At 45.0% G+C, this 19,523-nt stretch overlaps 1 protein-coding gene and 2 long non-coding RNA genes across 3 annotated transcripts in view; all 3 read left to right on the forward strand.

Moving 5' to 3' along the window:
* Positions 1–19,523, forward strand: part of LOC141201382 (uncharacterized) — a 1,200,242-nt gene that overhangs the window by 772,850 nt on the left and 407,869 nt on the right. The window lies entirely within an intron of this gene.
* LOC141201380 (uncharacterized) lies at positions 735–2,537 on the forward strand. Its single transcript, XR_012272933.1, has 3 exons — positions 735–869; positions 959–1,091; positions 2,390–2,537. It is a non-coding gene; the product is annotated as an uncharacterized lncRNA (long non-coding RNA).
* The window catches only part of LOC141201386 (uncharacterized), a 162,689-nt gene continuing 145,730 nt past the window's right edge, over positions 2,565–19,523 (forward strand). Inside the window, exons 1-7 of the mRNA XM_073663381.1 lie at positions 2,565–2,578; positions 2,639–2,760; positions 3,003–3,125; positions 3,270–3,379; positions 3,481–3,572; positions 3,969–4,105; positions 4,593–4,685. Coding sequence (XP_073519482.1) covers positions 2,565–2,578; positions 2,639–2,760; positions 3,003–3,125; positions 3,270–3,379; positions 3,481–3,572; positions 3,969–4,105; positions 4,593–4,685 — 691 coding nt within the window. The remainder of the gene's footprint in view (positions 2,579–2,638; positions 2,761–3,002; positions 3,126–3,269; positions 3,380–3,480; positions 3,573–3,968; positions 4,106–4,592; positions 4,686–19,523) is intronic.

Raw genomic sequence — 19,523 nt, forward strand, 5'->3', positions numbered from 1 at the left:
CTGTACATGCCCCTACACCTCCTGGGGGTCCTCATATTGAATGGTGTGCAGTGGGGGTCCTTATTCTGTGTGGGGATCCTAATTCTGTTTGATTGGCTTTGGGGGCCATCATACTGAGTGGGCAGTGGTGGAGACCATTATATTGTCTGAGGGGCTATGGGGGCCATTATATTAAGTAGGGGGGGCTGTGGGCGCCATTATACTGAGTAGGGGGCTGTGACTGGCCTCATACTGAGTGGGGACATTATAGACAGGTGCTACATTATATCTGTAAGGTGAAACTGGATTAAGATTTCACTGTGGGGATATCTAACTCAGTCTGTGGGTGGGGGCATTTTTGGGAGCATCATATGCTAAAATGGCTATAAAAGGTGTATTGCTGTTGAGAACATCGATTGACTTCAGTAAGGGTTTTTTTTGAAGGGGCGTGCAGTTAGAACTTTTGCTATGGGGCCCTGAGATTTCTCTGTCCGCCACTGTCTGTGTGATCTCCCTGTAAGTCCGCACTGAGCATGTCAGTATCTCCAGCTGTAGACGAGATGTGACATCACTTTATGTTATTAGTTACATGGACGACATTTCTCCATCGATTCAGACTAATATTATGTGCACTATACATTATATCTGTTTATATTCTCTCCTATCCCAATGTCTCCGCTCACTTCCCATTATACATCATGGTGATCTGCTGTGTAAACCACTCACCGGTCATATTTCCTTTCTTCTATAGGTGGCGACTGTGAGACCCTCCTAAGCACCAGGGGTCCTCTATCTGTCCCCTTGGCCCGCTTATACTTTGGAGAAGCGGTTCTTGCTGTGGAATACCTCCATAGCTACGGTGTGGTGCACAGAGACCTGAAGCCGGATAAGTAAGTGCCCCTCGTAGTATAATAAAGGGGGGAAGTTATCATTTATTATCATACGGTCTGTGAGGCTAAAACCATCTTCTCTTCCACAGCCTCCTGATTACATCTGCTGGACACATAAAAGTTACCGATTTTGGGATTTCAAAAGTTGGTGTCATGATACCAAAAACCAACACCTACAAGGAATTAGCGGAGGACATCACCAGGGAGTTCCTGGACCGTGAGGTGGGTAACACTTACAGGAATTTAGCTTGTTCTTTACAAATCTCCAAGGACCAAAGCAAAGAAAGACCTTAAATATAACTTTTAATAGATACATTTAAAAGCACCCATATCAATATATAAAGACAAAATCCATAAAATGTGGCGGCACCAGTATTCTCCGATCGGGGTGTATTTATCTCCCGCGTCTGTCCACTGACTCATTGTGGCTATCTCCTAATATGATCCCCTGATGAACCCCAAATTAGGAGGGGGAGAAACGTGTTGGGACAATTTACAGATAAGTCCTCTGGTTACTGCTGACTAAAATGCTTTTTTGGCAACTTTTTTTGTAATTCGCACACTGGATAATGCTGTGTCCCAACATTTGGACGTGTCCTGTGTAGATCAGTCCTGATTATAGATTAGCCAGGGGGATTTTGAGGTTGTCTATATGTACCGTCTGTCCTAGACTATTATCTTCATGCTCAATGTCATTATATAGGTGACTTGTTACTACTTTGGACATATTTATGTTCCTATGTTTACCGTTAATTGAGCACACGTGCTTTTATAATATTGTTCTTGTTGCCCGTAATTGCCAGCACTAATGTACTTTATGTATCTATAATAGGCTTCTGAATGATGGTTTATATATCATACTGAATTGTGTATAGATTGGTGCATTTGATATCCTATCTGTACTAGAAGAACTACATTATATCAGCTTCCCTGTTTCCATATAATTGATACATTGAATATTGCCTTTTTTTCATTCAGCATGTTAGCAGCGACATGACTGTCTGCCTTTCATCATTATCTGTATATGTGTATGTCTGTCTAGGGATGGATAGGGTCACGGAGGGAGTGCCGATGTGGGGGGGGCGCCAAACCGATTAGCTAGGGTGTCAACCTCCACTGGCAGGCGGGATCTCAGCCCATTTGGGATCTCTAGGGAAAGCCTGCATGTCAATTATCCTACGTTTATCCCACTACCCATATATTGTACATTTTATGCATTTTGTCTTCATATATTGATATGGGTGCTTTTAAATGTAGCTATTAAAGATTATATTTTAAGGGGTTTTCTTTGTTTTGCTTTGGTATTTGGTTAACTAATATACCCCATCTGTTCACCTTGCCTTTGGCATATGTTTTTTTTTCTTTACAAATCTCATCACACTATTGTGTCTTCTCTACATTCTTCATTTCTAGAGAACGTTTCCATTGATATTTTATCTTTTGTCATTGTGTTTTTATGGCGAGAACGTGTTATAATAACCATTTTATCATTTTCATCTTTATCTTCTGTTGTTTTCCAGTTATGTGGCACCCCATATTACATCGCCCCAGAGGTCATCCTCAAAGAAGGCTATGGAAGACCTGTTGACTGGTGGTCAATGGGGATAATCCTACATAAATTTCTCACGGGATCTGTACCATTTGATGGAGATTCTGTAGCTGAGCTTTATGACAAGATTGTCATTGGTAAGTGGAATGATCCGACCATTGCTTTGATCAGTTACATTGGTTTAGGTGTTTACTTTGCTTTAGCTTACAGTCCAGTAAAGAGATTTTATTTTCTGTATAACAGGTGACATAATTTGGGATTGTAATTCCGCTCCTACTCCCAATGCACAGAACCTGATTACTGAGCTGCTCAGAACAAATCCTGCAGATAGACTTGGGACAGGTAAGAGATATAATACTATTCATATTAGTATTAATATTCACCTATCACACTTATCACTCATGTCCTTGAGGATCAACACTTCTCTATCAGATTGTCCATTTCTAGTTCTCCACACTATGACTTTCAGTCTTCTTCCTTCATGTTGACTCAGTTATGTCATTAATTCAGATTAAGTTAAACTGTTCAGATGTGAAGCAATCTCTGACAATGTCCACATCACTTTTGTTTTGTTCTTTTTCCAGGAGGATCACTTGAGATCAAGAGTCATCCATTCCTGAGTGACTTAGATTTTAACAACCTTCTAAGTCAGAAGCCAGAGTACATTCCTCAGCTTGCCTCAGATGTGGACAACAGCTTATTTATCGGTAAGTAGAAGAAGACATCATCTAGACTAAGCGGCTGTTTGTCTTGTCTTCCATAAAATGTAATAATCAGTACCCACTAATATTGTGATAAATGACGCCTGTTTTATACTAACAACCTCTAATAATACTTCATTACTTTTGTAGATCACTCTGAAATAGACCATTCGGTCTCAGAGGATGAGGAGGGTACAAGTGAGAACAATGAGAACCTTGACTTCCAAAATTTTACATCATCTTCTGAAAGGCTTTCTAAAGTAAGTACCGTATGTGATCAATAAATCCAAAATATGTGAAACAAAAAAGACCTCTAAAAGTAAAAAAAAGTATTTCATATCTTGTTTTTGTCCATGTTTAGCTCTGTACCATCACTACCAGAACGATGAATGATGAGGACCAGAAGTCTCCTCCAGAGTGTACACCAGCAACCAATACAAATATCTCAGAAATGTGAGTAGATTATGGGGTCATTAATGGGAGTTCCAGGCTGATATATATGCACAACATATAATATAGGACATAAATACCATAATATCAAATTCAGCCTCAATGATTAGCGGTCATTGTGCTTTTGGCTTCAGAAACCGTTGGTGATAATAGCCCATAATTGCAGCCATTCACGCGTATTAGAGCTGCCCATACTGTAGGAGAGATGTAGTATTACATGCCAGCCATTATTGCTAGTTGTTTTTCGCTCTGATCCATAGAAGGTAGATTGGAGCATAAAACCTTCCTCACTATGACAGTCATATGTCCTATTAGGCCCTCTAGTCGGTGTTCTTCTAGTGAGACCACCCCTTTTATTCTGCATTGACTTGTGATTTACATGTTTTTCTTAAATCATAGAATGGGAGAGTTGGAAGTTACCTCCTGGGTCTTCTGGTCCGACCCCCTGATTCTTCCTGACAGGCAGAAAGAATCGCTTTCTGAATCTGATAGCGACAATGCTATAAACAGCTTGCCCTCCTCGTCCCCATCATCAGGTATGTATGTACAGCATCAAAAGGTGAATGTTGACTTCAAGGCTCAAATATTTGGTTTTTCTGTATTAGGTCTCCTATGTTGTCCAGGTTTCATGGATCCCAATTATTTTTTCCATGGGCCCATACTGTATTTCTATTTCCTTCATTTTATCCAGGAATTGTTTTCATGGATTCTGTAAAATACGTTTTAGCATCCAGGAACTCACTTCAATATATGAAGACATCGTCTCCTATAGTAGAATATCGCTCATTAGTGATGCACCACGTGGCGGCACACAGGGCGCTTACTGCTCCATATTAGTGATACATCTAATGCCCCTCAGATTAGGTCATGAACGGTATATAGGACTTATTCTGCCCTATAATAATGCAATGCCAGATTATCAGGACTATAGGGGACAGGACTAGAACAATTCTTCTATATACAGTACACAAAGCAGATCCTATAAGAATATTTCTTTACTGAGTTTTTTTACTTTCTGATCAGAATTTACAACTGAAGAGGAAAGAAAATCTGAAATGAATCTGAGTATAGACCAACAAAACTCAGAAAATGGGAAAAAGGGGAAAAAGAGACGAGGTAAGTGTGAGAATCATCTCCATGTTGTGTGATGTTAGTGATGAGAATAAGTCATGGGGAGCAGATGTCATCTGTCAGTGATGGGATTGTCACATGTATGATGGCTGACAATGACCCCGGACATCTGTGTGAATAAGATTCCTCTGTTGTCCGGCCGGCCACACTGACCGCACAGTAGCATCATGTAATATGGAGTCCCATCACTTACATTGTATGTATTTCTCTTCTCTTAGGTTCCATCTTCCGCCGGATCTTATCATCCTGCCGGCGTGGACTATCCAGGGCAGCTCGTGCATTTGCATGCTGTCGCTGTTGCCCAAGTGTCATCTAAAAGACGGAAAAGCTCCGCATCTAGCGGAGTACAGCTGATCCACCATCACTGCTGGACCTGTAAAGAAGGACCTTCACCATCTACCTGTGGCCTTCTAACTGTAACATCTCTACCCGGACTTGTTTCGGTAATGCCTCTGTCACCAGGCTCCGCTCTATCCATACTGCTCGCCTGACTTGGCTTTTTTACTGATCACCTGGTATCTGATCCGGATTTCTTCCTGACTATGATTTTGTCTACTGATTCTGTCCCTGATTTTGTTCATCCCTTATCCTTCTACCCTATCCCTAATAAAAAAAAAAAACAACTTCTATATTTATTGAGATTTTCTTATATCTATCAAACTTCACTCTGCATTCTGCTAAGCGATAAAAAATACATATTAACACTTCTGCTTTTAAAAGAATTTTAATTATATATATATATATAGAGAGATCAGGGCTGGAATGGGATGAAAAATGAAAAAGCACGCCTGTCACACAAACCCCACCAGCCCACATACCAAATCACCGCCCCCCTCATCCCATTGAGGCACAATGAAAAGTTCAGCACATTTTGCTTTCTTGTTCATGCCCCTCACCGCTCCATTATAGGGGATGTTTATTAAGCCACGTGTGAATGGAGCTGCAATGCGAATGATCGACTACCGCTCCATTCACCCAGAGCTCTTCAGATCCCTGGTTCTCGGAAACAGTGGGGGTCCCGGCTGTTGGACCCCCAGCAATCAGAAAATTATTCCATATCCCAATGATAGAGGACAATTTCCAAACTTCAGACAACCCCTTTAAACAAGTTGTTCAGGATTAATTTTTATTTAACCATAGGATTGTAGACATAGAAAATAATAAACCCATCAGTACTGACCCTCCCCAAAGCCAATGCCACCTCTTCTTCAGCAGAACAGGAGAAGTGGTACTGTGCAGAGTATATATACAGAATAATACAGATAGTGAGAATTACACCCAGTATACAGGACAAGAGAAGTGGTACTGTGCAGAGTATATATACAGAATAATACAGATACTGAGAATGACACCCAGTATACAGGACAAGAGAAGTGGTACTGTGCAGTGTATATATACAGAATAATACAGATACTGAGAATTACACCCAGTATACAGGACAAGAGAAGTGGTACTGTGCAGAGTATATATACAGAATAATACAGATAGTGAGAATTACACCCAGTATACAGGACAAGAGAAGTGGTACTGTGCAGTGTATATATACAGAATAATACAGATACTGAGAATGACACCCAGTATACAGGACAAGAGAAGTGGCACTGTGCAGTGTATATATACAGAATAATACAGATACTGAGAATGACACCCAGTATACAGGACAAGAGAAGTGGCACTGTGCAGTGTATATATACAGAATAATACAGATACTGAGAATGACACCCAGTATACAGGACAAGAGAAGTGGTACTGTGCAGTGTATATATACAGAATAATACAGATAGTGAGAATTACACCCAATATACAGGACAAGAGAAGTGGTACTGTGCAGTGTATATATACAGAATAATACAGATAGTGAGAATTACACCCAATATACAGGACAAGAGAAGTGGTACTGTGCAGTGTATATATACAGAATAATACAGATACTGAGAATGACACCCAGTATACAGGACAGGAGAAGTGGTACTGTGCAGTGTATATATACAGAATAATACAGATAGTGAGAATTACACCCAGTATACAGGACAAGAGAAGTGGCACTGTGCAGTGTATATATACAGAATAATACAGATACTGAGAATTACACCCAGTGTAATATACAGAATAATACAGATACTGAGAACTACACCCAGTATACAGGACAAGAGAACTGGTACTGTGCAGTGTATATATACAGAATAATACAGATACTGAGAATGACACCCAGTATACAGGACAAGAGAAGTGGCACTGTGCAGTGTATATATACAGAATAATACAGATACTGAGAATGACACCCAGTATACAGGACAAGAGAAGTGGTACTGTGCAGTGTATATATACAGAATAATACAGATACTGAGAATGACACCCAGTATACAGGACAAGAGAAGTGGCACTGTGCAGTGTATATATACAGAATAATACAGATAGTGAGAATTACACCCAATATACAGGACAAGAGAAGTGGTACTGTGCAGTGTATATATACAGAATAATACAGATACTGAGAATGACACCCAGTATACAGGACAGGAGAAGTGGTACTGTGCAGTGTATATATACAGAATAATACAGATAGTGAGAATTACACCCAGTATACAGGACAAGAGAAGTGGTACTGTGCAGTGTATATATACAGAATAATACAGATACTGAGAATGACACCCAGTATACAGGACAAGAGAAGTGGTACTGTGCAGTGTATATATACAGAATAATACAGATACTGAGAATGACACCCAGTATACAGGACAAGAGAAGTGGCACTGTGCAGTGTATATAAACAGAATAATACAGATACTGAGAATTACACCCAGTATACAGGACAAGAGAAGTGGCACTGTGCAGTGTATATATACAGAATAATACAGATACTGAGAATTACACCCAGTGTAATATACAGAATAATACAGATACTGAGAACTACACCCAGTATACAGGACAAGAGAACTGGTACTGTGCAGTGTATATATACAGAATAATACAGATACTGAGAATTACACCCAGTGTAATATACAGAATAATACAGATACTGAGAACTACACCCAGTATACAGGACAAGAGAACTGGTACTGTGCAGTGTATATATACAGAATAATACAGATACTGAGAATTACACCCAGTGTAATATACAGAATAATACAGATACTGAGAACTACACCCAGTATACAGGACAAGAGAACTGGCACTGTGCAGTGTATATAAACAGAATAATACAGATACTGAGAACTACACCCAGTATACAGGACAAGAGAAGTGGCACTGTGCAGTGTATATATACAGAATAATACAGATACTGAGAATGACACCCAGTATACAGGACAAGAGAAGTGGTACTGTGCAGTGTATATATACAGAATAATACAGATACTGAGAATTACACCCAGTGTAATATACAGAATAATACAGATACTGAGAATTACACCCAGTATACAGGACAAGAGAAGTGGTACTGTGCAGCGTATATATACAGAATAATACAGATACTGAGAATGACACCCAGTATACAGGACAAGAGAAGTGGTACTGTGCAGTGTATATATACAGAATAATACAGATACTGAGAATGACACCCAGTATACAGGACAAGAGAAGTGGTACTGTGCAGAGTATATATACAGAATAATACAGATACTGAGAATTACACCCAGTATACAGGACAGGAGAAGTGGCACTGTGCAGAGTATATATACAGAATAATACAGATACTGAGAATTACACCCAGTATACAGGACAGGAGAAGTGGTACTGTGCAGAGTATATATACAGAATAATACAGATACTGAGAATTACACCCAGTATACAGGACAGGAGAAGTGGCACTGTGCAGTGTATATATACAGAATAATACAGATACTGAGAATGACACCCAGTATACAGGACAAGAGAAGTGGTACTGTGCAGTGTATATATACAGAATAATACAGATACTGAGAATGACACCCAGTATACAGGACAAGAGAAGTAGTACTATGCAGAGTATATATACAGAATAATACAGATACTGAGAATGACACCCAGTATAATATACAGAATAATACAGATTGTAAGGCAGCGCTAGTCATCATACTGGGGGTTACTCGCTTCGCTGCGTCAATCAATGCACACGTGCAATGTCTTTACGTTTTTCTCACAATGTTGCAGTTTATTACATCATAAGCCACAGTTCACCAGGTCCAACTCCGTGGCACGCCGACACACATATCTACAACATTCATGAGACAAGTGGCACACAGGCCCACTTGCTCCAGGTTACAGCCTACGGCAAGGTAATAAATTATCAATGACCATAACACAGTCCATGTAACAAAGTGTATTACCTTTGCCGGGTTTAGTTGCTGCAGTCCATTTTAATCTGCCACCGCTGTGGCTTTGCGGCTTCCCAGGTAGGGGTCTCCAGCCCTCGTTCCCTCAAAGGCCACTGACATCCACACAGGATCCAGGCTCTGCCTTTCAGGACTCTTCCTCAATAATCCGCCACCACTGTGGCTTTGCGGCTTCCCAGGTAGGGGTCTCCAGCCGTCGTTCCCTCAAAGGCCACTGACATCCACACAGGATCCAGGCTCTGCCTTTCAGGACTCTTCCTCAATAATCCGCCACCACTGTGGCTTTGCGGCTTCCCAGGTAGGGGTCTCCAGCCGTCGTTCCCTCAAAGGCCACTGACATCCACACAGGATCCAGGCTCGACCTTTCAGGTACCAGGCTTCACTCCAAAGCCGCTGCCTTCCAAGGCCACTAGCATCCGCACAGGATCCAGTCTTTGCCTTTCAGGCTGCCAGGCTTCACTTGGCCTCACTAGGCCTCTCATAAACGGTGTCCCACACACACGGAGCACAGGCCTCACGCCTCACACTGAACACACCTGTCTCCAATTACCGGGGTTTATATATCCTGTGCACACATACACCCATACTGACAGGACCTTGCTGATGTCACAGTCATGTGATCAGTCAGCTGTGTGTATAGGTCCTGTGTGCTGTCCCAGTCATGTGTACAGACCTTTACTGTGCATACAGGACCTGTGTGATGTCACAGTCATGTGACCAGTCAGTTAAAGGGGAAGGTACATGGTCAGGTAAAACACATCCTGGACCATTTACAGTAATGCTAGCAAGCTGCTGCATTACAAGATACTGAGAATTACACCCAGTATACAGGACAAGAGAAGTGGTACTGTGCAGTGTATATATACAGAATAATACAGATACTGAGAATGACACCCAGTATACAGGACAAGAGAAGTGGCACTGTGCAGTGTATATATACAGAATAATACAGATACTGAGAATTACACCCAGTATACAGGACAAGAGAAGTAGTACTGTGCAGAGTATATATACAGAATAATACAGATACTGAGAATGACACCCAGTATACAGGACAAGAGAAGTGGTACTGTGCAGTGTATATATACAGAATAATACAGATACTGAGAATTACACCCAGCAAACAGGACAAGAGAAGTAGTACTGTGCAGAGTATATATACAGAATAATACAGATACTGAGAATGACACCCAGTATACAGGACAGGAGAAGTAGTACTGTGCAGAGTATATATACAGAATAATACAGATACTGAGAATTACACCCAGTATACAGGACAGGAGAAGTGGTACTGTGCAGTGTATATATACAGAATAATACAGATACTGAGAATGACACCCAGTATACAGGACAGGAGAAGTGGTACTGTGCAGTGTATATATACAGAATAATATAGATACTGAGAATGACACCCAGTATACAGGACAGGAGAAGTGGTACTGTGCAGTGTATATATACAGAATAATACAGATACTGAGAATTACACCCAGAATACAGGACAGGAGAAGTGGTACTGTGCAGTGTATATATACAGAATAATACAGATACTGAGAATTACACCCAGTATACAGGACAAGAGAACTGGTACTATGCAGAGTATATATACAGAATAATACAGATACTGAGAATGACACCCAGTATAATATACAGAATAATACAGATACTGAGAATTACACCCAGTATACAGGACAGGAGAAGTGGTACTGTGCAGTGTATATATACAGAATAATACAGATACTGAGAATTACACCCAGTATACAGGACAAGAGAACTGGTACTATGCAGAGTATATATACAGAATAATACAGATACTGAGAATGACACCCAGTATAATATACAGAATAATACAGATACTGAGAATTACACCCAGTATACAGGACAAGAGAACTGGTACTGCGCAGTGTATATATACAGAATAATACAGATACTGAGAATGACACCCAGTATAATATATAGAATAATACAGATACTGAGAATTACACCCAGTATAATATACAGAATAATACAGATACTGAGAATTACACCCAGTATACAGGACAAGAGAAGTGGTACTGTGCAGTGTATATATACAGAATAATACAAATACTGAGAATTACATCCACGATTCAGGACAGGAGAAGTGGTACTGTGCAGTGTATATATACAGAATAATACAGATACTGAGAATGACACCCAGTATACAGGACAAGAGAAGTGGTACTGTGCAGTGTATATATACAGAATAATACAGATACTGAGAATTACATCCACTATACAGGACAAGAGAAGTGGTACTGTGCAGTGTATATATACAGAATAATACAGATACTGAGAATGACACCCAGTATAATATACAGAATAATACAGATACTGAGAATTACACCCAGTATAATATACAGAATAATATAGATACTGAGAATTACATCCACTATACAGGACAGGAGAAGTGGTACTGTGCAGTGTATATATACATAATAATACAGATACTGAGAATTACATCCACTATACAGGACAAGAGAAGTGGTACTGTGCAGTGTATATATACAGAATAATACAGATACTGAGAATGACACCCAGTATACAGGACAAGAGAAGTGGTACTGTGCAGTGTATATATACAGAATAATACAGATACTGAGAATTACATCCACTATACAGGACAAGAGAAGTGGTACTGTGCAGTGTATATATACAGAATAATACAGATACTGAGAATGACACCCAGTATAATATACAGAATAATACAGATACTGAGAATTACACCCAGTATAATATACAGAATAATATAGATACTGAGAATTACATCCACTATACAGGACAGGAGAAGTGGTACTGTGCAGTGTATATATACATAATAATACAGATACTGAGAATTACATCCACTATTCAGGACAGGAGAAGTGGTACTGTGCAGTGTATATGTATTTCACCCAAAATTGTACTAATAAAAGCATCATCTAGCCAAGGCAAAAATAGGCCATCACACAGCTCCAGTATATAGAGGAAATGTCCAGTGCGCTGTAGTATATAGAGGATGTGTCCCGTGTGGTGTAGTATATAGAGGATGTGTCCCGTGTGGTGTAGTATATAGAGGATCTGTCCCGTGTGGTATAGTGTATAGAGGATGTGTCCCGTGTGGTGTAGTATATAGAGGATCTGTCCCGTGTGGTGTAGTGTATAGAGCATGTGTCCCGTGTGGTGTAGTATATAGAGGATGTGTCCCGTGTGGTGTAGTATATAGAGGATGTGTCCCGTGTGGTGTAGTATATAGAGGATGTGTCCCGTGTGGTGTAGTATATAGAGGATGTGTCCCGTGTGGTGTAGTATATAGAGGATCTGTCCTGTGCGCTGTAGTATATAGAGGATGTGTCCCGTGTGGTGTAGTATATAGAGGATGTGTCCCGTGTTGTGTAGTATGTTATGCACACACCTGGGCTGACTGGCATGTGCGTGATTTAGTGATTCCACTGTGCCATGAACCGGAGAGTGCCTGGAGGGGCGTAACTAAGTATCAACCCGATCCGACCAAGTTCGCACGACGGCTAACGACGCCGTGCACCAGGGAGGAACCGAGCAGTGGGACCAGGTGCTACTCCAGGCCAGATCCCGGACACGGCTGTTGACCCACACCGGGGAATACAGGAACAGGCGGGTTAGGCTTGCACACAGACAGGTGGGTATTGGCATGCACGGCTGGAGTGCAGACAGGAGGATACTGGCAGGCACGGCTGTTATGCAGACAGGAGGGTACTGACCAGTGCGGCTGGCGTGCAGACGGGGAGGTACTAGCAGGTTGGAGCACAGGCTGGATAGAGTCCAGTACAGACTGGGATACAGGAACAGAACCGCAGATGCGGTAGACAAGCAGAGCAGAGAGGTACCGCCGGAGTGGTGGGAAAGGCGGAGCAGAGAGGTACCGCTGGAGCTGTGAGCAAGCAGAGCAGGGAGAAACCGCCGGAGCGGTGAGCAAGGCAGAGCAGGCAGGATCCGCCGGAGCGGTGAGCAAGGCAGAGCAGGCAGGAACCGCCGGAGCAGTGAGCAAGGCAGAGTAGGCAGGAACCGCTGGAGCGGTGAGCAAGGCAGAGCAGGCAGGAACCGCCGGAGTGGTGAGCAAGGCAGAGCAGACAGGAGCCGCCGGAGTGGTGAGCAAGGCAGAGCAGGCAGGACCCGCCGGAGCGGTGAGCAAGGCAGAGCAGGCAGGAACCGCTCGAGTGGTGAGCAAGGCAGAGCAGGCAGGACCCGCCGGAGCGGTGAGCAAGGCAGAGCAGGCAGGAACCACTGGAGCGGTGAGCAAGGCAGAGCAGGCAGGAACCGCCGGAGCGGTGAGCAAGGCAGAGAAGAGGGGACAGGGCTCTGTTCACACGGAACAGACTGGAAGGGAAAGGCAGAACCAGATATACACAAGATACTTGCAATGAAGTAGCAAGTGGACTCTAAACTCACAAACGGAAGTACAGCGACAACGAGTAGGAGTTAGGTGCAGGTTCAGACTCTGCAGAAAAAGGGAAGGTACGGACATAGAGAAAAACAGGTAACAGGCTTGGAGAGTGTTCAGACAGGAACTGAGTGTTCAGACAGGAACTGACACTGCAGCGAGATACAGGAGCGAGTCTGGGTATGCGGCCCCCAGAATGGCGGACAAACAGGCTAGAAGACACAGATAACAGGTCTGGGTATGCGGCCCCCAGAAGGCGGGACGAACAGGCTAGGAGCGTGTTCAGACAGGCCTGGGAATACAGCCTCCAGGAAGGCGGACAGGCAGGAAAAACAGAACAGGACCGAGCACATCAGGCAAGAAGCCCTCGGAGGATAAGAGTTGCTCAGGCACCAGCTTCAAGGTGGAGCTGGTTTAAATATCCAGTGACAGACAGCAATAGGCTGAGGACGCATTAGGGGTGTGCCCACAACAGCTACAAAAAACAGGAAGTAACCGGGCTGCTGCCCTAAGCAGTCAGAACAGAGACAAACAGACAGCATGAATAGAAGCCAGGCTAGCAGACTGGACTGAAGATCAAGTTTGCAATCTTGCATAGTGAGAGATGGTGCACCATGCAAGCCCGCCACCAGGTATGTTACAGTGTATATAGAGGATCTGTCCCGTGTGGTGTAGTATATAGAGGATGTGTCCCGTGTGGTGTAGTATATAGAGGATGTGTCCCGTGTGGTGTAGTATATAGAGGATGTGTCACATGATGCGTAGTATATAGAGGATGTGTCCCTTGTGGTGTAGTATATAGAGGATCTGTCAGCTCTCCTGTGTGGTGTAGTATATAGAGGATCTGTCCTGTGCGCTGTAGTATATAGAGGATGTGTCCCGTGTGGTGTAGTGTACAGAGGATCTGTCGGCTCTCCTGTGGGGTGTAGTATATAGAGGATCTGTCCTGTGCACTGTAGTATATAGAGGATGTGTCCCGTGTGGTGTAGTATATAGAGGATCTGTCCCGTGTGGTGTAGTATATAGAGGATGTGTCCCGTGTGGTGTAGTATATAGAGGATGTGTCCTATGTGGTGTAGTATATAGAGGATGTGTCACATGATGTGTAGTATATAGAGGATGTGTCCCTTGTGGTGTAGTATATAGAGGATCTGTCAGCTCTCCTGTGTGGTGTAGTATATAGAGGATCTGTCCTGTGCGCTGTAGTATATAGAGGATGTGTCCCTTGTGGTGTAGTATATAGAGGATGTGTCACATGATGTGTAGTATACAGAGGATCTGTCCCGTGTGGTGTAGTATATAGAGGATCTGTCGGCTCTCCTGTGTGGTGTAGTATATAGAGGATCTGTCCCGTGTGGTGTAGTGTATAGAGGATCTGTCGGCTCTCCTGTGTGGTGTAGTATATAGAGGATCTGTCCTGTGTGGTGTAGTATATAGAGGATCTGTCCCATGTGGTGTAGTATATAGAGGATCTGTGCCGTGTGGTGTAGTGTATAGAGGATCTGTCGGCTCTCCTGTGTGGTGTAGTATATAGAGGATGTGTCACTTGTGGTGTAGTATATAGAGGATGTGTCCCGTGTGGTGTGGTATATAGAGGATGTGTCCTGTGTGGTGTAGTATATAGAGGATGTGTCCCGTGTGGTGTAGTGTATAGAGTATCTGTCGGCTCTCCTGTGTGGTGTAGTATATAGAGGATCTGTTCTGTGCGCTGTAATATATAGAGGATGTGTGGCGCCCTGCTGCGCAATAGTGCCACAGATCCTAGAGGGGTGCTTGGACGGATTTCTCCACAAGAGGCCCTCAGAGCATACACACACCTCCACCCTACCTCAGACCACCAGATGGAGCCCGGATAGGGACATATATATACGGAGGGTGGAGTTAGGCAGTCAGAACAGAGCAGGAAGCTCCTGCAAGTACAGCCTGTGAGTCTGCTGCAGCCACAGAGCAGAACAGTCTAGTTGTGTTTTAGTGTAGGCTCAGACACAGAAACAGGTCTGCAGCCAGTTCCTGCAGGAGTCAGTCTGAGAGGTAGGCCAAGCTAGACTCAAGTAGCTCAGGTTAGTGAGCTTAAGGTGTACCAACGCCATAAGAGCGGTGAAGCGCAGCCTGCCAGCTGCTAGTGTGTATAGCCTAGTGAGGGCCCCGAGTAGGCTGAAGGCTAGTGGAGTGAGTAGCATTGGGGGCAGAGGAGCTGTACAAGCTCACCCCAGAAACATATACCGGACACCGGGTCCGCGTCTACAGGGCCATATATTCCCCTGTAGAGACAACCGGATTCCCTGGAACACTTCAGGTCCCAGGATCACCCAAGAGCTGATACGTACCAGAGCCAGGAGTCACGGAGGCCCCGCAAGCAGGGAGTGTGAACTCCAAGAGAAGGCCCTATCAGAAGATCAGCAGGTGCAGGACAGTGACAAAGTTAGGCCTAGCTCCAGGCAGGTCAGAAACTTACTACAGAAAGGCAAGAAACAGGAGGCCCTATACCTGCCCACTGGGGAGAATCCTGATATGCACCCTTCACCCTATAGTGCTCCGGAATGTGCCTGAATTTCCACCAGTAAAAGGTACTGAAGTGAACTGTATGTGGTTGCCAATCCTTCTTCAGACCCGGCTGGGTCCCCTCTGTCCTGCATCCCTACATTTACACTGCCCTGAGGCCCAGCTCCACCTGTGGGGAGCTATACCACCCAAGCTGCCTTAACACCGGCCTCAGCGAACTGCCGCAGCGCTGGTGATCCTCACCAGACACCACAGGTGGCGTCACGAACTTTCACATAATTATCCACCTTTTTAAAGAGAGGCCCAGGGTACGGGCCCGGGAGCCGACTACCGCGACATCCCCCAAGGCCAGGCATCAAGGCCCAGGCGCCAAGTACATCCCCATCCCCTGGGCTCGTCATCTCTTTCCTGGCGTCACGAACAGGATAGCTTGCCCGCGGCTACGGAAGGAGTTGTGCCCGTTGCCACCGGGTACTGTGCGCCTTTATTCAAGAACTGTATATTGTACTGTGGCGAAGATTGACGCCATTGTTACGTCACTGTGCGAGAAGAAGGGCGTAACCACGCGAAAACTAGGAGGCGTACCTGTGTAACCGCGCGAAGTCTCTGACACGCCCCACGCACTGACGCAGCGTCAGGTCCTGGCAGGAAGCCCCAACGCACGCTCTGACGTAAGACGAGAAGCGACGCAAGGTCCTATCCGAAGACCGTCACCTGCAGAGCTGCGGCCTACGGAAAAAGAAGGTAGGCCACGGTTCGCTAGGGGGGTGCCAGGATGTCGCAGGAGCAGCCCGATACCGGGGTTCGGGTCGAGAACCACGATGATCCCACCGGGGATGATGCCGCGCGGGATGGAGCAACCGCCCCATCAACAGGGCCTGTAGCGCCTATCGTACCATTGACTTTACAGTACATGCCTGGAGCAAAGTGGCTCCCCCAGTACAGCGGCAAGCCAGACACCCTGTCTGGATTCAAGCGAAAAATATGCAGCATACTGGACATGTATTCTATGATGGGCAAACAAAGAGCTGCACTTGTTGTGGGACAATTGACTGGTGCTGCGGAGAGAGAAGTAGAGACTTGGTCGGCCGCAGACCAGGAGTCAGTGTCCGTAATCTTCAAAAAGTTACAAACTTCTTTGAGGCAGACCTCCAGATGAGGTTCTACCACTGCTCACAGAAACCGGTGGACAGTGTTCGGGACTATGCCTGCCGTTTGCAAGGGGCCCTGCGGGCTCTGAAACAGGTCAGTCCAACCAGCATAACTGATGAAAGTAAAATGCTAAAAGAACAATTTGTCCGGGGGCTGAGGTCCCAAGAGGAGAGCAGGACTGTGCGTTGGTGGTCCTTGGATCATCCAGATGCTACCTTTAAGGACATGGCTATAAAGGAACTGCAACCCCTGGAAACAGCAGATACTGCTATATAACATTACCAGGGTAGGGCCACTCCAATGCCCGCAGCACCCACCTTTTCCCCACTGGCTAATGAAGCCAAAGTGCAGGCAGCGCCCCCTTGTGAGCTGGACAGTCTGGGCTCAGAAGTGCGCCAGCTGACTAAAAACCTGTTCACTCTGATGAGTGCCCTGCAGCTACGGACGGAGCCAGAGACGGAGGGAAGGATCCTGCTAGCCGACTGCCCTGAGGATGTCCCCTGGATGAGAGGAAGGAGGAGGACGCCGCCGCCCCGGAGGAGGACAATGCCGCCCGGGAGGAGGACAACGCCACCTCGTGGAAGGACCAACAACCAGCGCCACCCTCAACGAGAGTTTGTCAGCCACCGCTGCCAGAAGGCAGGCCACACAGTGCGCAATTGCCCTTTAAAAGAGCAAACCCTCGGTCCGAGGGCCAACACCCGGGAATAGACTCAGCAGGCCCCTCAGACTGGCACAGCAGGTTCGTGGGAGGAAGACCTTTCCTGTCCATAATCCTGGACGGCATTGAGATACCTGCCCTGCTGGACACTGGATCTCAGGTAACCATAATGCCTGATGCCCTTTACAAGAGATTCTGGTCCATGGACAATCTCCAACCCCCAGATACAGATTTCTCCGTTTATGCCTCTAACAACCTCCCTCTTAACCTAGTCGGGGTTAAGGATGTGGCGGTAAAGGTGGGGAGAGTGGAGCTGAAGGACCAGGGGTTCATTGTAGTAGAGACTCTCTCTGATGAGAATGGACTGTATATGATACCAGGTACTAATATTGTTGATAACTGTTTGGAGGAAGTGGTGTTTTTACTCCAACAGCTCGCTGATGTCGCCAGACCGGGGCAGAGGAGAGCCCTCCAGAAGGAGATTCGAGCCCTGATGTACCAGCAGCAAGTAAAGTTATCCGGTGGTGAGATTGGTAATGTGCGGGTAGCAGACCCGATGCCCATTGTGATTCCCCCAATAAGTGAAATGCTTATATGGTGTAGAGCAGCAATAGGTCTTAAAGGACAGAGTTACCAGGCGGTAGTAGAACCCCTTAGCTCAGAGCACAGACCTACACTCTTAACTGCCAGAGGGGTAGTGGATGTACGCAATGGGAGGGTGCCCGTCCGTCTTCTCAACTATGGGGAAGACGAGGTCAGATTACCACGATATACCACTGTTGCCAAGTTACATGCTGTAAATAACAACTCCATCCACACGGTGGAGTCCTTAACCTCCCCAGACCAAGTGGAGGATAATGACCCGGCAACCCAGGTGGAGGACTGGTGTCAACAGATCCATGTTGGGACAGACACCACTCCAGCTCACCAGAAACAGGGGGTACACCGGGTGGTTCAGGAATACGCGCAGGTATTCAGCAAGCACCCACTTGACTTTGGGAGGATTTAGGGGGTACAACATCACATCCCCACAGGCAACCATCCCCCCATCAAAGAACGGTACAGGCCTATACCACCAGCACACTACCAGAAAGCCAAGGAGATGTTGCACGACATGAAAAAGGCAGGGTAGTAAGGGATAGTTGTAGTCCCTGGGCAGCTCCCCTAGTGTTAGTCAGGAAGAAGGATGGAAGCATGAGGATGTGTGTAGATTACAGAAAAGTAAATCACATTACACATAAAGATGCATACCCTTTATCACGAATAGAGGAATCCCTGGCTGCCTTAAAGTCTGCAAATCAAATTACTTTTCCACCCTTGACCTCACTAGTGGGTACTGGCAAGTAGCTGTGGCTGAGGAGGATCGGGAGAAGACGGCCTTCACCACCCCGATGGAACTCTGCGAGTTCAACAGTATGCCGTTTGGACTCTGCAATGACCCTGGAACGTTTCAGAGATTGATGGAGTGCTGCCTGAGACACCACAACTTCGAGACTGTGTTAGGGTATGTGCACACGATGCAGAAATGCTCAGGATTTTTTCCTGAGCGTTTCTGCATCTCTCTGGCAGGAAAAAACGCATGCGGATTGTACATGCGGTTTCCTGCCAGGGACATGCGGAAATGAAGCGGTCTTCACTTTCATTTCCGCATGCGGGTTGACAAGCGCTTCCCAAGCGATTTTAGCATCACTTGGAAAGTGCTTGTCAACTTCACACTATATAAATCCATGCAACCGGCATGGATTTATATAGTGTGTGATGTCAAAAAATAAAAAAATATA

The sequence above is a fragment of the Phyllobates terribilis genome, unplaced genomic scaffold (genome assembly GCF_046119375.1).
Source record: "Phyllobates terribilis strain yellow unplaced genomic scaffold, ASM4611937v1 Scaffold_110__1_contigs__length_5578470, whole genome shotgun sequence".
Taxonomy (NCBI): Eukaryota; Metazoa; Chordata; class Amphibia; order Anura; family Dendrobatidae; genus Phyllobates; species Phyllobates terribilis.